The sequence below is a fragment of the Tiliqua scincoides genome, chromosome 1 (assembly GCF_035046505.1).
Source record: "Tiliqua scincoides isolate rTilSci1 chromosome 1, rTilSci1.hap2, whole genome shotgun sequence".
In the NCBI taxonomy this organism is placed as follows: Eukaryota; Metazoa; Chordata; class Lepidosauria; order Squamata; family Scincidae; genus Tiliqua; species Tiliqua scincoides.
In genome coordinates this window covers 146,644,200-146,664,026 of record NC_089821.1, presented here as the reverse complement: position 1 = coordinate 146,664,026, position 19,827 = coordinate 146,644,200, and the positions used below count along the sequence as shown (strand labels likewise).

Here is a 19,827-nt window from a genome sequence, read left to right as displayed (position 1 = left end):
CCCCTTGGCACTATCCATTCAAGAAATTTCAGAAGGGAAAGAAAAGAGGAGAGAGCATACTTACTAACACTGTCGTTACTGTAATCCCAGGCCTCAACAAGCAACGTGTAGGATCTCTGCAAAACATAACAAATACTAGTTAGAATTTCTTTTTAAATTCCCCTCCCCAACCAGCGTTACCATCATTTTAAAAAGGTACGTGGGGAAAACGCATTGCGATTTTCATTAAGATTGTGTACGCCTTTAAACATAAATAGGCAATAGATTACAGATGAGACAAATGTGATCCTCTTGCAGCTGCTTAAGCTACCTTATCCAGTCTGCCTAAGCCAACTTATCCAGTCTGACTCAAGCAATTGGAGGTGAAAGGTCTCTTATCTTTGTCATCGCTAATGCATCCTACATACTTAAGCAGGAAGTTCAACATCCACTGGTTGATGCCATACTCAGTGGGATTTTAAAGTAAAGCACTAGGCAAGGAAGAAAATGGCACAGAGCACAAGCAAAAAAAGAAATATATTTTCAGGGACACATTTACAAAATATCATCCTTGCCAGTCAGAAAGCCAAGCTGAGTCGCTAGCGCTGCATTGTCAAGTTTCAGAATCCTAATCTCTCCAGAGACTGCTTTTCAGCACCCCTTTGAACACTTTGTCTGCGAGAAGCCATTGCTGCTCCCACAAGTATCAGGTAACTGAGGAAAAAAACTGATGAATCTCAAAGTGGGGTGGGGGGGAGGCAAGCAAAAGTACAACTCCAGCAAACCTGCTTGGAAGAAACAGAACTACTGCACACTCAAAGCCTCATTAAGCTTCTCAAAACGGTCTCCTAAATGCCGGTAACCATTGACATACACAATGGTTTTCATTTAAACCACCTTCATTACTAACCGGGGGGGGGGGGGGAGAGAAGAAAGGAGAAACCTGGTGGAATCAATCCACTTTCCACATTGGTCCTTTCCTGCTCCCATATGTTCTAACACACTGCAATGCTCCCAAAAAATAAATAAATAAATAAGAACCGTGTTTGGTTAAGGTCACTTAAAGTGGAATGCCAGAAATACAAGCACACCCCCAGTAATCCAAGATCAAAAGCATTTTAGCATTTATTAGCAATTGATTTTTTTCATACAGCAACTCAGTCACTACAGACTAGCAGGTATAGCAGCTCATCACCTTTAACCCAGATGCAACATGTAGTCCAGATTATCCTTTTGCGTACATGCGTGCACACGCACGCGCACGCGCACGCACTTCAACTGGCATACTATCCTGTACTCTCAATCACTACCCATCCATGAAACTCTCCAAGTTCAGTGCTATGGTTTTAGCAGTGCTCGAAAAAGGCACACAAAGATTTAAGATTGTCCCAGCTGAATACTGTTCTCTAAAAACAAAGCAACCCAACAAGGCTCATGAGGGATAGAAACTTAGGCAGACACACCAAACGCAGAAAACCTGGTTTCTCAATCATACAACTCCGCAAGCCAACACCTCAAGAGAAAGTGCCAAATATTACAGTGACCAGGTGTAACAGTTCGGTCACCGTAGCTTTTCAGGATGTGGGAGGAGGGAAATTACACTTAAGACTCTTAATCAGGCAGAGAAAAAAAGAAAGTTGTGACTCATGGAGGTTTAAATATGCCTTATGCGTAGTGACACTGTTAGAATTGGCTATCAATCCATTCGCAAGGACGGCAGAACAGAATTAAACAGAACTAGAAAACAGCCAGCTTTCATGAAAGAAAAGTAAACAAGTGCAAGGTGTAGGCACAAGGCTGACTTCTTTAAAGAGTCAAAAAGCAAATTCATTTCTCACGACTTAGCTCAGCATGCAGCCTCTGAATGAGGGAAAAAAACCTCTATTTTTTTTTAAATAGACACAGTGTTGGACGGCAGCCTAAATATGTTTCATATTGAAAGCAGACAAGGATTCCATTTCGTTCACTGATAACTGTGGGAAAATGCCTCAAAAAGTAAGCAAAAAGCTGAGCAAGCAGAGACACGTGCCCCATCTTGCGATGAGTGGCGAAACCTCCTTTTGCTTTCCTACATTTCGTTACTGCCACATTACAGGCCTTCTCCTCAAGTCGCAACCAAAATGCAACTTTTTTTGAAAGGAAAAAAAAAGAGTTGCCATTGGACTAAAAAAACACCCTCCTTCCCCCCCCCCCCCACACATACTGCTGAAAGTGCATGAAGACAGAGCCACAACATAAATATACATTCAGCTTAACTCACAGGCAGTTCTACCTGTCAAGGCACCCTTCCACCTGGGATTAATTGCAGCAACTCCCAGCCTATGTCAATGCACAGAGCCCCAACATGTTACAGCAAGTTTGAAGCATTCTGCGCGGAAAAACAAAGACCCAATTATGGTCACTCAAGCTACCTCCAGTTAAGAGGATGTTTTCCTTTTAGCCTTGCATAATCGTTCTGGAAGATAGTCTGCTTTCAACGCATAGCAACAGTTCCTGCTCATTCTTAACATTGTTTACTAGCACACCCCACCCCAGGGGAAAAAGGCAAGGCTGAGTATTTACTGCAAGCACTACTGTTATTACATACCTGCATCGCCATGTTCCAGTTCGACACAGGACTCTGCTCTAGCAAAAAAGGTGTCTCTTAAAACCCCCAAAACAACTTTGCTAGTTCCAGAAAAATCACTTTCCAAGATTAGATAGCCAGTCTGTTTTGGCCAACTGGGGTGTCATTCATCAGGAATCCTAGAACAAGTCCGGCAACAACTTTAAATGTAACTCAAGGGTTTTGTGTCGACTCAAAAACCTGCACATTCTTCGCACCAACATGCCAAGTCCACTTGACTCAGCAAAAAGTGATCTTGTTCTCGGTGACTAGTCCTTTGCAATGACAGACACACACACCAGGAGATTTGCCCATTCTTAACCAGCCCTCCCGAGTATAGTTTTCTGGCTCAGAAAACCATGCACCAAGGAGTTGTTTGAGGATTAAGGGGTACGCATCAATCCCCACTCTAGATCAACAATTAAGATATCCAAGGAATGCGTGCATACAACGAAGAGGCTTAATTTTTCCCATGCCCATGTCTGACCCTTGCACATCTCTGAATAAATACACTAGTCAGACACAAGAATGCCACATCCTGAATCTTATCCCATCAAACTAAAAAGGTACTAGGCAACAGTCAGCAGCGAACCTGGAGAGGGAGTCACACCCAATTAACTACCGCAAATCTGACCTTGACCAGAAGGCTAGCCAGAGACACTGAAAGGGCTCAATAAAACACCAACACACACACAAAAAAAAACCCGCACAAAAAACACAACACCACTCTTGCCTGAAACTTAGGTAGGGGTAAGAAGGGGTGCAAGAAAGAAAGGCTCAGACTTCTGTGCTTTATTCCAAGCCAAAGCACTATACTATGTGTCAATAAGTCTTGACAATGCACAACAAGGATGCCACACTTGTTTGCTGCCAGAACGAACCCCCTAAAGTTACCATGCCATTCTCTTCACAGCCTATTTCTTACTCAAGTACTCTAGGCTGTACAACTTTAGCCTATAGATGCACACTCATATGACTGAATGCTTCTCCATACAAAAGACTTCCCTGAGCTATCTAATGTTGTGGGATTCAGTCATATAAGCCTCTATAGCGGGTTCTGCCCAGTGGCACTTGGTGTGCAGGCTACAGTCCTGCTTTCTTAAGGAAGATCTGACCACAGACACCTTACTTTGGTCACATGTAGGAGGGACTACCGCAATGTGCACAAGGAGGCTTGTGACCCTGGAGACTACTCAGAGATTGCAACAGGTTTAGAATTCTCCAGCCAGACTGCCGATAGAGCCAAGGGGGAGAGAGAGGGGGGGGAAAGGATCTTCCAGGACTCAGACCTGGAGGATCCAGGTTCAAATCCCCCCTCAGCCATGAAGCTTCCTAGGTGACCTTGGGCCAGTCACTTTCTCCCAGCCTCCCCTACCTCACAGGGTTGTTGTGAGGACAAAGGGAGGGGAGCAGCTGTGTACACTGCCCTGAGCTCTTTGGAGGAAAGGCGGTATAAAAATATGAAAAAAAATTTTTTTAAAAAAAACATGCAAACCTCAGTATCCACTGACTTGGCATCCACTGATTTAACACTGATTCTGGGGTCTACCTTTAAATGCCTTGTAACAAGGGGGAAAAAAGCACCAAAATCCAATTTCCTACCTTTGCGCTATTAAATTATAATTGCATTCCATGACATTCCATTATTCACCCCATCTAGCGGCTGAATGCAGTATGGTGTCTATACCAATGCATTCTGGGGTGACAATGGAGGAGCAAGAAACTTGGGTCTTTAAAGTCATTTTTCCACTGATTTGGTATCCACCCATTTTTTTTTTTTTTGAACCACTGGGGGCTCAGGAACAGAACCCCTGTGGATAATGAGCCACAACCTACAGTACTCCCATCTTGCAGGAACTACATTGGCTTCATATCCATTTCCAGGTCCAGTTCAAGGTGCTGGTGTTACCTTTAACACCATGTGTAGTTTGTCCTTAAAGGTACTGAGGGCCCAATGTTCTGCCATATTAAATCTACCCATCCTACAAAGTCTTCAGGAGTTCTGCTCCCTGTGCTGCCACTGAATGAGACAAGACTTGGGGGCCCAATCCTATTCAGTACTGATGCTGCTGTGCCAGGGGTGTGTGCACTGCATCCTGTAGTGGGGAGGTGGTATGGAAGCCTCCTCGAGGTGAGGAATGCTTGTTCCCTTATCTCTGGGTTGCATCGACACTGGAAAGTTGGATAGGATTTGGCCCTTACTGTGCATATAGGGCACAGCCTTCACTGTGACAGCCCCCCCCCCACTGCCCTCCTATGCAGGAGGCTCCTCTCCCCTCTGCTTTGAGAAAAGACGCATCTATTCTGCCAGGCTCCATACAAAAAGCAGAGCAATCCAAGGATAGCATTTGAAATCCGTCTAGAAGGATTTAAAACTGTCAAATCCATTTTACTGCAAGTTGCATTTGTATTTTGTTAGCTGCCTAGCAACTACTGCCATTATTTATTGAAAGATGGAATATAAAGTAGCGGTATAGACCAGATGCAAGTTTATTCCCTCAGCAGGAACTAGGCCTATGTGTAGTAAAATGGCCACCACACATACCCATAAGGATTGAGTGCCAGAATCATACTTTCTATCAGGGCCAGAAAGGATGTTTTATTACCCACTGCAGAGATGCATTTCACTGCAATGCAGGTACCAACTATCCCAGGTGAACACACAGTGGCAAACTGTAAGGGAAAGGAAATGGCAGGTACATCTGCTGGCAAGGAGAAAGGGCAGGGGGGCATTGCTGTTCTCCCAACTGGAAAGAGTGGTTTAAGGTCGGCCAACCTACCTGCAGGGAAACATAGCCTGGGCACTGGAAGCAGAAACGTGATGAAAATTTAGTAGCAACAACACTTGGGGGGTATGAACACAGCACAACACAAATCAAAGAAAGTATTTGCCAGACCTCCTTTACCTTGATACCTAGCAGTTCTCAGTGCGTCCCTGACCACCTCAAAATACTCAATAGGCTTTCATGGACACAGATTGGATCCCAGTATGCCCCCCCCTGGACAGACTGGTTCCTAATCATGCCACCCGCCCCCCCCAACACACAGAGGAACAGGACTAAATAACTTCTTAAGTGTGCATTCAGTGCTGTTGCGAATTCCCTTCACCCACCAGTTAACAGTTACATTGCACTCCACTCTGAAAAAAAACATACGCAAGTTAATTCAGAAAAAGTTTAAGCACACTAGAATTCCTATCAAATGGAATTTTTTAATCAAGCGGGCAGGAAATCATTCTAGCACAGCCCCCTTCCCAAACTTGAAACCAAGCCTTTTTCAAGTCATCTAATGGAAATCCACTCCCCCTTTCTACAATTGGCACATACCTCTGTGGCCCCAACTGCATTCCATGAGCCTGGGAAAAGCAAGGACTTGAATCCGACTCTCACTGACTGCGGTTCTCATTCCCACGCACCTCACCCTTGTTTTGTTCTCCCCAAAATGCTTTACAGTACTTTGTGGCACAGATTTTATCTGAAGGTCCTGGGTTCAAGTGTGGCCCTTGTTAGGAGATGAGGCACGAGCATGTATGTGGCAAATCCTGATATTCTAGCTCTCTGCAAAAGTGTGCTTACCTGCTACTTGGGTTGCCCCTGCCTGGCCCACAGTTTCAAAGCATCTATCGCAGTGACCTAGAAGAATCTTCGCAGATTTTATCTGTCCCTCAAACTTATTAAATGCCAGGGCATGTGCTGGAAAAAGTGCCACTTCCATATTTTAAGAGCTTTATATCCCACGTTTCTTTCTTGTACTCCAAGGTACTTACTTGAACCCTTGCTTCACCATTCCCCCCCCCCCCGGTTCAATGGGCTAAAGATTCCAGTTGGAGCTGGATCTGGTCAAGTTATTGAAAGCAGAATCAGAATAGCAGCAGTGCAGTACTAGTAAAAGGAATCATGTTCCACTGGCCTTCATGTGTGTGGCAGAAATACAGATTTCATTCCCTTGACCATACAGTACAATGAAATTGCTTTGCCTATTTTAGGGTTGCAGTTCAAGCCTTTTAAGGCATTTTCCACAGATGGGTGTGTGTGTGGGAGGGAGAGTTGTAAACACTCATGCTCTGTGCACCAGCCAGCCGGCTCCCCGAATCTTGGGAAACTGGGAGAAACAGTAAGAGGTTTTCAAGGCACAAAAATCACTTCCTCTTCTCTCTCTCCATATTCTAGGAGTGGCATATACCGCTGATAGACATTTGAATCTAGTAGTGAATTTGCCATCCACACCAAGACTGCCTTGAGGGAGAAAAGCTGCAGGGGGAGTGGCTACTATGTTGAGATGCTTCTTCTAGCACCTCTTGAAGGAAGGACCTTTGTATGCATGGACTTCTCTCTCACAGATGGAAGGGCAATTCTAGCACCAAGGGTTTTTTCCCCCACATAATTGGCAAGTGCAATCAAGAGCAACTATTTTTGACTGTATATGCATCTCTGGCAAGATCAACACTGCAGCCATGTTCACCACAACCTAATAGGAAGTTGGATGAGAGCCCCTGAGTCTATCAGTAGGACCATGTGCCAAACTGCAGAAGTGTTTCATTTCTCATTCAGGGAAGAAAGAATTTACAAGGAGCGCTAAACCAATGAGCCAAAACCTCTTATAAACAGTGCCCTATGTGGACCACTTTAGTGTCACCAATGGGGGGGAATACAGAAGGCTTTCTGCTCTCTCCTCCTTCAGCATCTATGACATTTAGAAGGGACCCAATAGTATCCAGCTTCAGGACAATAGCAGTCAAGTTGATAGTCAGTCAACCAATAGCAATCAAGTCAGAGTCATCCATGTTGGGAAGAGTGGTTCAAGTTCAGGAGTCTGCCATATGCTGAGGAGTTTCAACACAGTATTTTTTTTTACTCAGAGTAGGCCCATTGCATATACTAGTAAGTGTTGTAAACCTATCTTACTCATGGGAAACAAACATCTCTAGCCATGTTTCGTGGAGTAGGCATGTCAGAAGAGGCAGGGAAGAAAAAGGATGCACCAACAGTACTTGGTTGAATATTGGGCCACTGCCAAGTATCCAGGTGCCTCAGTTTTTCGGAGCAAAAACAGAATCACAAGGCCACCAGTTTGAAAGTTTTGCCCCTTTTTTGGTTTCCAAGTTTACACTATGCTGACTAAGCACACATAACTCGGGAGCTGTATACGTTAGGCAGGCACCCTACCTCCTACACAGACTGTCCTCCAAAAAGGTCACAACAGCAAGTTGAGAGACTAGTTCCCAAACCAATCTTATTGGGCTTGTGCCACAGTTGTTCCTTCAAGGCCAATCAGTCCTATAAGCTTCTTCATATATGGGAGGGGGGGGGGAAGAGAGAAGAGGCTTTTTCCCATTTCCCTTTCAAAATAAGGAGCAAAAATTCAAATCAGCGAACACAGCTTCCTTCTCTCTCATTTTGCCAAGGGGGGGCGGAGAAATGGGAGAGGAGAGGACACGACACATCTCACCACAGTGAGAGTGCGCGCTGCCTCTAATAAACCAAGCTGATCACTGTTCTGGCAAGCCTGCTGGAATAATGACTATCCTGTGAATGCATGATGTGCTGAAGTTGCCATTGTGCAAAGCAAGTCCATGGGTTTGTCCGGGAGCCAAGCTCTGCTGAGTCTACTGCTGCTTCCTGTTGCTTGCCCTGTATTAGCATTATTTTTGGATAGGCCCCATTATATTCTGTAATCCTCCCTGCAGTCAGTATGGCCACACTATTGTTATTGGTTAATATTAGCCACCGGTGCCTCCGTCTGGGTGGCCGGGCTACAATTTATTGGAATGACCAAACTGGTGTGCTTTAAGCAAACAAAAGGGGGGGGGGAGAAAGTGTTTTAAGAAGAACCACTGTGGCACTTCTTTTAAAGACTTTTTCCTCATACAAAGAGATCCAAACTGCAAGGGGTTCCAGAGCTTCGTTATTATTAACATCAGCCCCTCATCTGGTTACAAGGCCGTCTTCTCCGGAGGTTTCTCTCTCATCCTCCTTCAGTACCAACAGGAAACAATAAGAGCAGGCCAGGATGTCAGTGGTCGGTCTAAACTCCTCAGCACCAAGGAGATTACCCGCTATTCTCAGCACTTAGCCTCTCTACCTGTTAAAAGTAGTGCTTTGATAATTAAATGCACCAGTTACAACAGGGTGACAAGGTTAATAGACCAAATACCTAGTAGCCAACCAAGCAAGAAGTCAGGTTTGCATCCAGCAAGCCTGAACAAGAGGTTTCTCCATAGTCTTTTGCCTTGAGAAAAAAACCTCAGGCCAAGTTGAGAGGAGAGGGGGCTCGATGCCCCATTTAATTGAGCTCCTTTAATTACCTCCTTTAATTAATTACTGGCACACCTTATGCCAGTTTTGGCCCACTATTAGATCTTTCCAGTGGACCTTAACATAGAACTCAATGCTCCACCCCAAAATACACTTCCCATCAACTCATTGCCTACAAGATCTCATGCCACAAAGAGACAGTTTGTACACACACCTCTTTGTTGTTCAGTTTAAACTTCGGTACTGTGGCTAAAGCAAGAAGCAGCAAGCCTAAAAATACAGGTTTGCTTCACCCATCCAGAGCAAGCTCATTGACTAACAATGCAATCCTATGCACATCTATTTAGAAGCAAGTCTCATTGTGTTCAACAGGGTTTACTGCCAGGAAAACGTGTACAGGATTGCAACATCAGCTAACAAACCTATGCTGTCTAGTAAGGCTTACCCAAGAGTAAGTCTCGCTAGACAACAAAACTTACTGCTAAGCAAACATGCATAGGATAGTGCTGCTGGAGAGTCTACACAGGAACAAAGGTTTTAAGGTTTCTGACCCAACTCTGTTCACTCAAGAGTCAATGTGCTCAGTAGGACTCGCTCAAGTTAAGCACACACAGGATGGCAGCACTGACCTACATTCTAGGAATAGTGCAAGTTCAATCAAGGTAGACCTTCAGAGTTTGTCCAAAACCAGCAGTCTGAGCCTTGGCATAAGTGGGTACACCCAAGCTGTTTGATTTCAGAATGCCTAGTACTGCACAGAACAGACTGTAATAAGATCTGGGGAAAGAGAAAAGAGTGTGCCAGTGTGAAAGATTCACACATATTCCCATTCCAGCTAATGGCCATGGGTATAATACATTATCACAGCCAGATTACTTAAATATATGCACTCTAATCTGGATTATCAGCCTCACCCAATGAGCTGCAATCCAACACTGGGAGAATTGGTTACTTTTCAAACTCTTAATGCAAACAATTATCTGCTCCACTGTAGTCTCCCTCTGGCTCATTAAAAATACCATTACGACTTTCACATTCCACACCACTTTTTCCCACGATGTACTCATTCTTTACCAGAGGCAGGTTTTCCCCGGACACCATTAATTCCAAGTTTGCCGCCACAAATTTCACTTTCAGAAAGTTACTTTTAAGTGGAGTGACCAGTCTTGCAAACTCTGAATGGGCGAGCATTCACAGGCTCAGTGATAATCTGATAGCATTTTTCACCTCCTTAGGTCAGGGACCCTTTGATAGATCAGACAAAAGGCTTTTGGAAAGGCTGTCTCCAAATAAAAGCCTAGCATAGCTCAGCAAGATTTGAGTTTTCCTCAGCAGCGGATCTTAGAACAAAATAAGTCTTTCCAACAGCCTAGCAAACCTCTTTTTGAAAGGCATATGGCCAGTCACTTCAACACACAGGAAATTCTGAGCTCCTATTTTGTGCCATTTGCAAAAGAGCAGTTGGGGTGTTTTAGCACCTCATTAGATGCACAGCAGACCAACACATTTGGATCCTATGATAGGGAACAATATGTGTCCACACAAACTTTTTAAAAAAGTTTTAAAAGATCCAATGCCAAGTAATTCATACTGGAAAAAGTCAAACTGTGCACTATTCTCACACCCTGTCCTGGAAACCCCTTTTGCACAAGGAGGCAAACATTTTGTATCCCCCTCATTGAAAACTTAAAGGGAAGCTGGTTCAAGTGCAGAAAGGCAGGTTGGACACACATGAATCAATTTGCACTGTGGCAGACAGCCTGATGCTGGCCATGCTGAAGAACAATAAAGCTAGAGATTCCTCCTGTTATGGAATAAGTGTCTGCATGACATTTTACCTTGATGAGTACCCATTGGTTAAAGAGTTGGTCACGCTTTCTGAATATGCAATTGCATTTTTCTGTATTATTTCAGCTGTTCCTGCAGGTGCGGTCCTCTGGATGGCTCCTTTATTTTCTTCATGCTGGTTCGCTGCCCCGTTTCCTAGCAACCGATTCAAACCTCCAGTCTCTTAAAGGAAATTTACAGCCCTCCATCTCCACAACCATTACTCACAAGGGTTACATCAAAACCAGGACACTGAAAGTTATTAAAACACCAAACTTCACATCCAAGCCTAGTTCCTCCTCAAGTTTTAACAAAAAACACCCAACCCATTCCCATTTCCTTGAGAAAGTGTCAATTCCACTTTATTTAGTTTGGGGAAAGTGTGTTTGCACAACATTAATGTGTCAAAACTATTTTCTGCAGAGAGCATATGGAGGCACTCACAAGGAAACAGAAGATGCAAGACCATCCTTAAATGGGCCGGATCACAGGAGGCTTCTTCTAGTTTACAGAAGGGAGAGAAAGTCATCAGAGAGTCAAGAGAGTCATCCTTATGGCTTGCTGAGCAGTGGGTGGAGTTTAGTCGAGCTCTGGCATTAGGGGGACTTTTGGGTTTTCTATGAATAAGACAAGACTAACTAGGCTTCAATCAAGACAAGGCTAGTCTAAAAGTTAACTTGGAAGCTACCAAGACCAAGGCTGCAATCATATGCACACTTACCTGGGAGTATGCTCTGTTGACTATAATGAGACCTACTTCTGAGTAGACATGTATAGGTTGGGCTCTAAACTAAGTTGACTAGGTAAAATCAAGTCTCAGCCACAACTCATGGAGAATTTAGAAGTGTGTAAATTTCTTTCTACTTGCATGACTTAGGACATGCCCTGCAAAATAATGCACCAGAAAGGTGAAGAGGATAAACTTTAAAAAGGGTAAGAAGCACTTGCTCAGAAGGAAAGATGTCAACCGAGTTATGTCATGACACAATAGCTGTGTCCAGTCAGTCCTTCCTCATTTTTGTGAGGAAGGGAAAAACCAAACCAACCCTCGGGACACTACAGAGCCCTGTGGAAAATGTGATGTCTCTTCACCCTAATATACAGGGTGAATCAGATTCCTTGAAGGAGTGCATCGCCAACTCAAAGCTGCTGATCGTATTCTTTTGTTCACACACGCGTCATCACAATAGTTCAATATTAAAACGCTTTGTCAGGCAGAACACAACACAGATAAGAAGTGAAGCAACGGGCAGCAGCCTTCGAACACACTTCGTGAAGTTACATGTGGAGACTAAGAGCTCATTCCGAATCACCTCACAGACAAGTCACAGGACAACACATCATGTCCACAAAAGGCAGACAGAAGCCAAGCCAATGTTTGGAAAAGGGGACACATGCTTACTCCTAAGCAAACCACAGTGTGTTCAGAGGGGCTTACTGACAGGTAAATGTGCCCAGGATTGCAGCCTTGCCCAAGAAACTTCAGCGTAAGAAGTTTTCAACAGCTGTTCAGCTAAGCACAAGCTACTGCCGGCTTTAGGCAGAGCTCACTGCTTGGATTCATACATCAAGACATCCTAGATGAACCTGCCTTCAATAGTAATATGAGAGCCAAAACCCATAACAGAAGCATGACAACAATTGGCAACACTTCAAATACCACATATTTTTCCAAAAACTTTTTTTTGTTAATGCCTTTGATGGCATAGTTGATAAAACTGTTATCTCATTCCAAGCAAGGGGGGAAAACTACAAAGCTCCTGATGCCAAAACAGGGAATACTTTTGTGAGCTTCTCTGTTGTACTTCGTAATGCTACCTCCTTAAATATGTATACTTTGTTCCACCCTTAAAAAAACAGTAGGGGTGGGAAACAAAAGAGAGAGAGAGGCAGTGGATTACAAGCTGATGTTTGCTAGAGAGGCAGATAGGAGGCAGCACCAGAGCATATGGCTAGCTCTGGATTGCTGGAATCAAAAGGAAGGACTTTGATATCCCTCCCACTAAATCTCTGTGGGCTCTACTTCAGTAACAAGAGCCAATAAGAAAATGCAATCTTGAATGAATATTCATTTGAGACACAAGAGGTGCATCTCCTCCATACAGATGAGGGGGGAGTTCTCCTTTGTTGCAAGAATAACACAAGCCCACCTCTCAATATTCAAACTAGTTGGGTTGTCCATTCTCACCACGCTTAGTAGGAATGTTACACAGAATCCCATATATCTGACTGGGGTCAAAGTTTTGAAGTGTGCTATCCAACTTCACCTGCATATTCCTGCTCTGCAGAAGAACAACTCTCCTTTGCCTTCCACTATATATAAACAAAAAACACTAAATCCACAATACTATGTGCAGTTGTGAACACATGACCCATCTGAAGATGGGATCATCTGTGAGCAATACCTCTCCTGGGACTATGCCAATCACCAACTGTCTTAAGGAACAAACCTTCCCTGATGCATGGCATACAATGTCCAGAATGCAACCTTAGCTTTTGGGTGTAGATTCTAGACTTGCTATGCTGGTTTTGGCTAACTAAGAACACACGATGCCTTGGATCCAACTCTCTGTAGCCTTTGCTTTGCCAGCAACCGAGTGTTCACAGGAGAAGAAAGTCTGCGGGCAGTCCAGAACTACTGGGTGGGGAATGGGACGTTAACAAGGTGGCTGGTTAAGGCTCATCACATCTCTTTATTTAGCTTGTAGAGGTTACCAAGCATTGCAGAAAGAGTGTTAACAAGAGTCTCAGAAAAGCTGGCACCAGAAACAGCCAAGAACTCCCATTAGCACAGGGATCCCATTAGGCAGGGCAAGAGGTTCCCCAAGCACTCCCTTTTCTGGTAAGCTAGATTTCACCAAGGGATCTCAATGCACAGCTCCTCCCCCTTTGCTTGGGCATGAGAACTAATTGGGAAGAAAAATAAAATAAATAGCATGAACTTGTGACCTTTTAATGCTCAAGGGGACAGGCACATGTATATATTTTCTCACACATACACAGATTTGCCTAACGCCTGTTCAGGTTTCTGTATTGTTTCAAGACTAGCACCCCTAAACTAAAATCATGACAAACTGCATGTTTCTAGGTTGCAAAAGTTTGTGCCCATCTTTGGGGATAGATGGAGAGTGGGGAAATTACATCAAAAGTAGATTTTACACTGAGACTAATAAGAAAAAAGCCAGGAACACTCAAGGCAGCCAGCTCCCATGTACAGACAAACCCACAGAATAAAGACACACACACACTACTAGGGCAAGATGCCTTCAGTTACTGACTCACCGGCCAAGCAAAGCTGAAAGGGAGAACAATCCGGTTCTTTTCGTTATTCCGACTGTATTTTAAATTGAAGGTATTCCCACCGATGACAGGTGTAGATCCAGATCCAAAGCTGCACGGGCCCCCAGCAGAAACCCGGGACTGATACTCCTTCAGGCAAACTTTAAAATAAGTATCACACTCATCTCTGGTGCATTTCCTATCAGCTGGGTTTCGAGTCCCATCACAGCAATTCCCATTTTGCAATTCACCATTGACATTTTGCATGGACAAGATCTCAAACTCGAACTGGCCTGATGTTAGCGTCACCTGTTAAAATCCAAGCCCCCAAAAAGAGAGGAACAGCATTAGCACATGGCCTGCAAGAAGGGGAGCAGTAACAACTTAAGCACAAATGGTGCAAAGACTTCAACTATTACCCAGTTCAACAGGTAAAGAGAATTTACAGAGTACAGTACAGCCCTAGTACAGTATAGGCATTTCCCTCCCCCCATAACCAAAAGGGGGGAGCAATTAATTTACAGGAACAAAGAAATTAGTATTATCTTTCTCTTCCACGAGTTAAAAAAGACCTTATTTTTAACCCAAGAACACTATTTTTTACACACACACAGAGTCAGACCAAACCCACAACTTTTAATCAAGCCAGATGCAGCCCTGCAAACTATCAATCACTGAAACACCATTCTCAAGTCAGCTAAAGAAGAGCTCCTGTAGAGGGAGGAGAAGGGGGGGAAGCAAAAGGCACAAGTTCTTGCAAAGTTGGTCCTTAAAGAAAGCAATCTGCAAGGGGAGGGGGCATTCCTTGGGAAATTATCAGCTACAACTCAAATCTGGTTACAGAAAATTCATTAAAAAAAAAAAAAGACTGAGAGCCCAATCCTATGCATGCCTACTCAGAAAGCCCTACTGTGCTCAAGGGAGCTTCCTCCCAGGAAAAATGTGTATAGGATTGCAGCCTGAGAGCCCAATCCTAAGCATGCCTACTTAGAAGTCAGTCCCACAGTGCACACTGGAGCTCACTCCCAGGAAAGTGTGTATAGGATTGCAGCCTGAGAGCCCAATCCTATGCACACCAATTTAGAAGTCAATCCCACTGTGCTCAATGGAACTCACTCCCAGGAAAGTATGTATAGGATTGCCCAATCCAATGCATGCCTACTCAGAAGTAAAATCCCACTGTGTTCAATGGAGCTCGCTGCCAGAAAAGTGTGACTAGGATTGCAGCCTAAGAGCCCAATCCTATGCATGCCTACTCAGAATTAAAATCCCACTGTGCTCAATGGAGCTCACTCCCAGGAAAGTGTGTCTAGGATTGCGCACTCCCATGCATATCTACTCAGAAGTCCCATAATAGTCAATGGGGTTCACTCCCACGAAAGCAGCCTCAAAGAGGAGGCAGTGGGGGGGGGGGGTGGTGGAAAGAGCAGCCTCCCTTGCTGTTGGAGGGTGGCTTCCAGAGGTAGGCTACTCCAGAGGGAGGCTTCCTCTGGAGTAAACTGCTTCCAAGACAAATCAGCGCAGCAAACGGATTGTACCTCTGCAGGGAGGGAGATGCCTTGAGGAGGGAGAGGAAAGTAAGTGCAATGGAGAGCCTGCTTTAAAAAAGATATAAGCTCGAGAGAGAGAGAGAGTGAAAGGAGATGGTTGCAACGTACCTTGACTCGCAAACATAGGAGAGCAAGAAGAAGACTTAAAGAGAACTCCGTGAGCTGAGGTCTCCTTGGTAAAAGCATGCCTCTTGCCTGCAGAGTCCCCTTTGCTCAGAGACGCTCCCAAGCTGCTGCTCTTGCAAGCCGCTGTCCGGCTCTAATATACTCCCCCAATGGAAGCACGCACGGGTGGAAGACAACACTTTTCAAAAGCTTTTCAATCGCGCCCCGGTCTTCAATGCAAAGCAGCCCAGCCTCCTTTTATTCTCCTTGACCTCCCTCTCCCCCCTCTTGGCTTGGCTTTTTTTTTTTATTGTTATTAATGATTATTATTCTGGTCTCTTTTTTCTCCTCCTCCTCCTCTCTCTTTCTTTCTTTGCAGATCACTTCCCACCTTTCGATCACAAGGCCACACAATCACCCCCTCCCCACCCCCCCGACGCACACGCACACATAAGGCGACCACCCCCCCAAAAAAAAAATTTGCACAAGCCAACAAAGCAATCCAAGAAAAAAAAAAAGCCAGCCAGGGAAAGAGGGAAGCGATCGCCTGTGCTGGGAGCCCCACTGAACTGACTGCTGCATCTAGCTAGCCCATGGCCACAGCAGAAGGAGGGGGAAGCAGCCAGGCAGCGCATGCGTTCCTATTAATATGCATTAAGGAGGAGGGTGGAAGGGAAGCGGCAGAACCGCCTTGGCTCCCTGGAGAGGCTTGGCTGCTCCTTGGAAGGGTGACAAGAGGTGGAGCATCGGGCCAGCAGCAGCCACCCCGCAGGAGGAGGGAGATTTGCAGGAGCAAAGCAGAAGCAGGTGGGTAATCCGAGCTGGGCCACAGGGTGAGGAGAGAATCAGTGATCAGGGTCAGAACAGCTTCTCTACTAGGCTGTGCAACAGGCTGCGAGCCCTAGCCTAGGCTGGTCTACTCGGAAGTAAGTCAATGGGGCTTACTTCCAGGAAAGTGTGGCTAGGATTGCAGCTTTTAGGGATGAGGATGGGGATCACAAAAGACCCCTCTTCTGTTTGCAAGCAGCACAAAGCCCATTCCTATGCAGGTCTACTCAGAAGTACGTCCCACTTGAGTCAGTGGGGCTTACTCCCAGGAAGGTGTGGCTAGGATTGCAGCAGTGTGGCTAGGATGAGGATGGGGATCACAAAAGACCCCAAGCCTGTGCAGGTCTACTCAGAAGTAAGTCCCACTTGAGTCAATGGGGCTTACTCCCAGGAAAGTGTGGCTAGGATTGCAGCCTGTGTGTAAGCCCCATTGACTATAATGAGACTTCTTTGTAGAACATGCATAGGCTTGGGCTCTGTGTTGCTTGCAAACAGAAGAAGGAACTTTTGTGATCATCATCCTCATCCTTCAAAGCCATTTCTGCCCAACATTGCATATATGCAACAGGTATCCAATGTGGGCGGGGCAGAAATGGGTTAATGTCTTGATGCTTAGAAGATTTGATAGTGGGCATCTGAGATGGACTGTGGTTCAGCCTTCACCAGCCCATTGCCCATTCTTCTTGCCCTTTCCTCTAGGGACTGCCACACACAGACCCACCTGCATCCCCTTGCCTTTCATGGCCACTTGGCTCCAGTTTTCCCTCATTTCCCTCCCTACTAAGAGAACACTTCATGCATCTAACACAGGCTGCAATCACACTTTCCTGGAAGTGAGGCTGGGATCCTATCCACAGTTTCCAGGGAGTAAGCCCCCCTGAACAGAATATAACTTCTGATTAGGCATGCATAGGATTGTGCCCTAAGTCCCCCCCAACACAGTGGGCCTTACTTCTGAGTAGACATGCAGAGGCTTGTGTTGGCAGTGAGATCCACTCCACCAAACCTCATGCCCCCCCCCCATGAAATTTGTGCAGTCTGGAAGGTACCACAAGGCTCTTGTGTTTTTTTGTGCCAGAGAGTCCTCCTCTAATGGGGAGGGGGAGCACACAAACTGAGCTCTTTTGCAGGGCAATGCATTTCCATTGGGCAGATTTGTCAAAGCCCCCCTCCCACCCAGACTCCAATCAAAAAGTTCAGGGGAGGTACAAATTGTAACCCAGTGCATATGTCTCTTTTGAGAGAGAGCTGGTAGGAAGGACCATCTTTCTTGGTTTTGTTTTAAAAGTTTCTGATTGCAAAGTTAAACCCATTCCTGCCCAGCTACAGGTGTCCACGTTGGATCCCTGTTGCCTATATGCAACATAGGGAAAAAATGGCTTAAGCTGCTTCATTATCAGGAAATGTGGACTCCTGATCCAAAGATCTGGCAGGCAGCAGGAGGCAGGATGTTGAGGCAAGGATAGGCTAAACCCAGGTGGAATGTCATCCCTGCTAGAGCTTGGGTGGAAATCAATGAGGAGAGGGGCAGTGCATGCTTGTGCAAGTTTACTTGGGAGTAAGTCTCACTGTTCACTGGAGCTTCCACCCAAGTGAAGGGCATACTGGATTGCAGCCTTACTGTGCAAGCCTAGGTGGGTTTACTCAGAAGTAAATCCCATTGCATTCAGTGGGACTGACTCCCAGGTAAGTGTGTGTAGGATTAAAAACTTTTAAAACTAGTTCTGTGTTTGGGCTGTAAGGGCTCACACATCTGAGTGGGAGGGGGGAAGAAAAAAAACACAACACCATTCATTTAGAAAACTAGCATGACAAAGGGCATGCTAGGCTAGAACCTTTCTTCCTGGCTTGTTATGTTTCTAGGTGCAGGAATTTGGAAGAAAAAATGGATGTATTTCATTATTTGAGCACCTGCAGTTTGAAGTGGTGCAGTCCAGATACATGTTAGCCACCACCTATGCCTTTACCATTAGGAAAAAGCAGTTCATCTCACTTACCCACTGCCCCCTGTCTTTATATCTACAAGTCCCAGAAATTTCAAAGGGTGACACCCTCCCCAAGAATGATGGATTTGGTTGTGAATTGGGTTTATCTGGTTGCTGTATTTTGTATTCTATTACAGTCATGGTTTGGGAGTTGGACTTGGGAGTGGGAAGATCCAGGTTCAAATCCCTGCTCAGCCACAAAGCTTCCTAGGTAACCTTGGCCCAGTCACTATTCTGTCTTGCCTCACCTGCCCTCAGATTGTTGTGAGGACAAAAGGAAGGAAGGAACCATGTACTTGGCTCTGAGCTCCTTGGATGAAGGGTAGTATAAAAATGTGAAAAATAAATACATAAATAAATGAAATAAAAGCCATGTATATCCGTTGGTGGAAAGCAATTATCCCATTCAGGGAAAGCAATTATCATGTTTGCATCATAAAATGGATGAGAAAAAGGGTGTGTGTGTGTGTGTGTGTGTGTAGATTGTGCTGTTAGAAATTCAAAGTCTATAGTCTTCACTCTGCTCTGGAAGCTTGCAACAAATTTGTCTGAGCATATCAAGAGTGTTCTCCTTGTACCTTTGAATAATGACAGCCATCCTACACACACACACAGGAGAGGAGGTGGTTTTCAGGTAGGTTAGAGTCATAGCATCTTTTTCTTTTATAATCAGTGAGGAGCAGGGGGGCTCCAAAAAGACATGATTGTAAGTCTGCACAATGCACCTTTATTTGGAGTCATGCCTATGAAATGGAATGGAACCTGCTTCTAAGTGAACCTGTGCAGGGCTTGGATCATATGGCAATGTCCGAGGGAAAGTGTGTGTGTGAAGGTGCAAAGGAAAAGGAGACATGTGCTGGCAATCATTGTCTCAAGACACCTCATCATTGCCCTGAGGTGTGTGTGTTTCAGGGCTCCTTTCTTTCCCTTCTCTGCCACAGAGTTTGCCCCTTCTTGAAATCCGCCAAAGTGACATATGTTTCAAGTGTGATGTGATCCTTGATGGCAGGCAGGGAAAGCCCTTCTTGGTAATTATGGAGCTCTCTCAAGGGAGGTTTTTCAAACCAAGGAGGAAATAGACCAGAAGTCCTTAATCACCTGCACCAACTTGGTGTGCTGATAAAAGGAAGCACATGGGGCAGACAGCAATTAGTTCTCTCTCTCATCTTCTCCAGCAGCCTGGCTTAGAGTTGAGCTGTGGTGGAATTGCACCTGTAGGGGAGTCCTGTGCTGTAGCTGGTGTGACAGGCAGCTAATAGACCTAGATAGGAATCAGCTTGTGAGCTGCAGCCCTAAATACACTTATTAGGAAGTGAGGCGGATTGACTTCAGTGAGACTTCCAAGTAAACATCTTCTGTGCCAAATGATAATTTGGGAACAAGGATTTTGTCCGATGAAAACACTGATGAGTTTA

At 45.0% G+C, this 19,827-nt stretch overlaps 1 protein-coding gene across 1 annotated transcript in view; it reads right to left on the bottom strand.

Annotated features, from left to right (window-relative positions):
* JAG1 (jagged canonical Notch ligand 1) overlaps positions 1-15,915 on the bottom strand; it is a 49,093-nt gene extending 33,178 nt beyond the window's left edge. Inside the window, exons 1-3 of the mRNA XM_066638960.1 lie at positions 15,603-15,915; positions 13,948-14,253; positions 65-116 (exon numbers count right to left, since the gene is read on the bottom strand). Coding sequence (XP_066495057.1) covers positions 65-116; positions 13,948-14,253; positions 15,603-15,680 — 436 coding nt within the window. The 5' untranslated portion in view covers positions 15,681-15,915. The remainder of the gene's footprint in view (positions 1-64; positions 117-13,947; positions 14,254-15,602) is intronic.
* Positions 15,916-19,827: the final 3,912 nt, after the last annotated feature.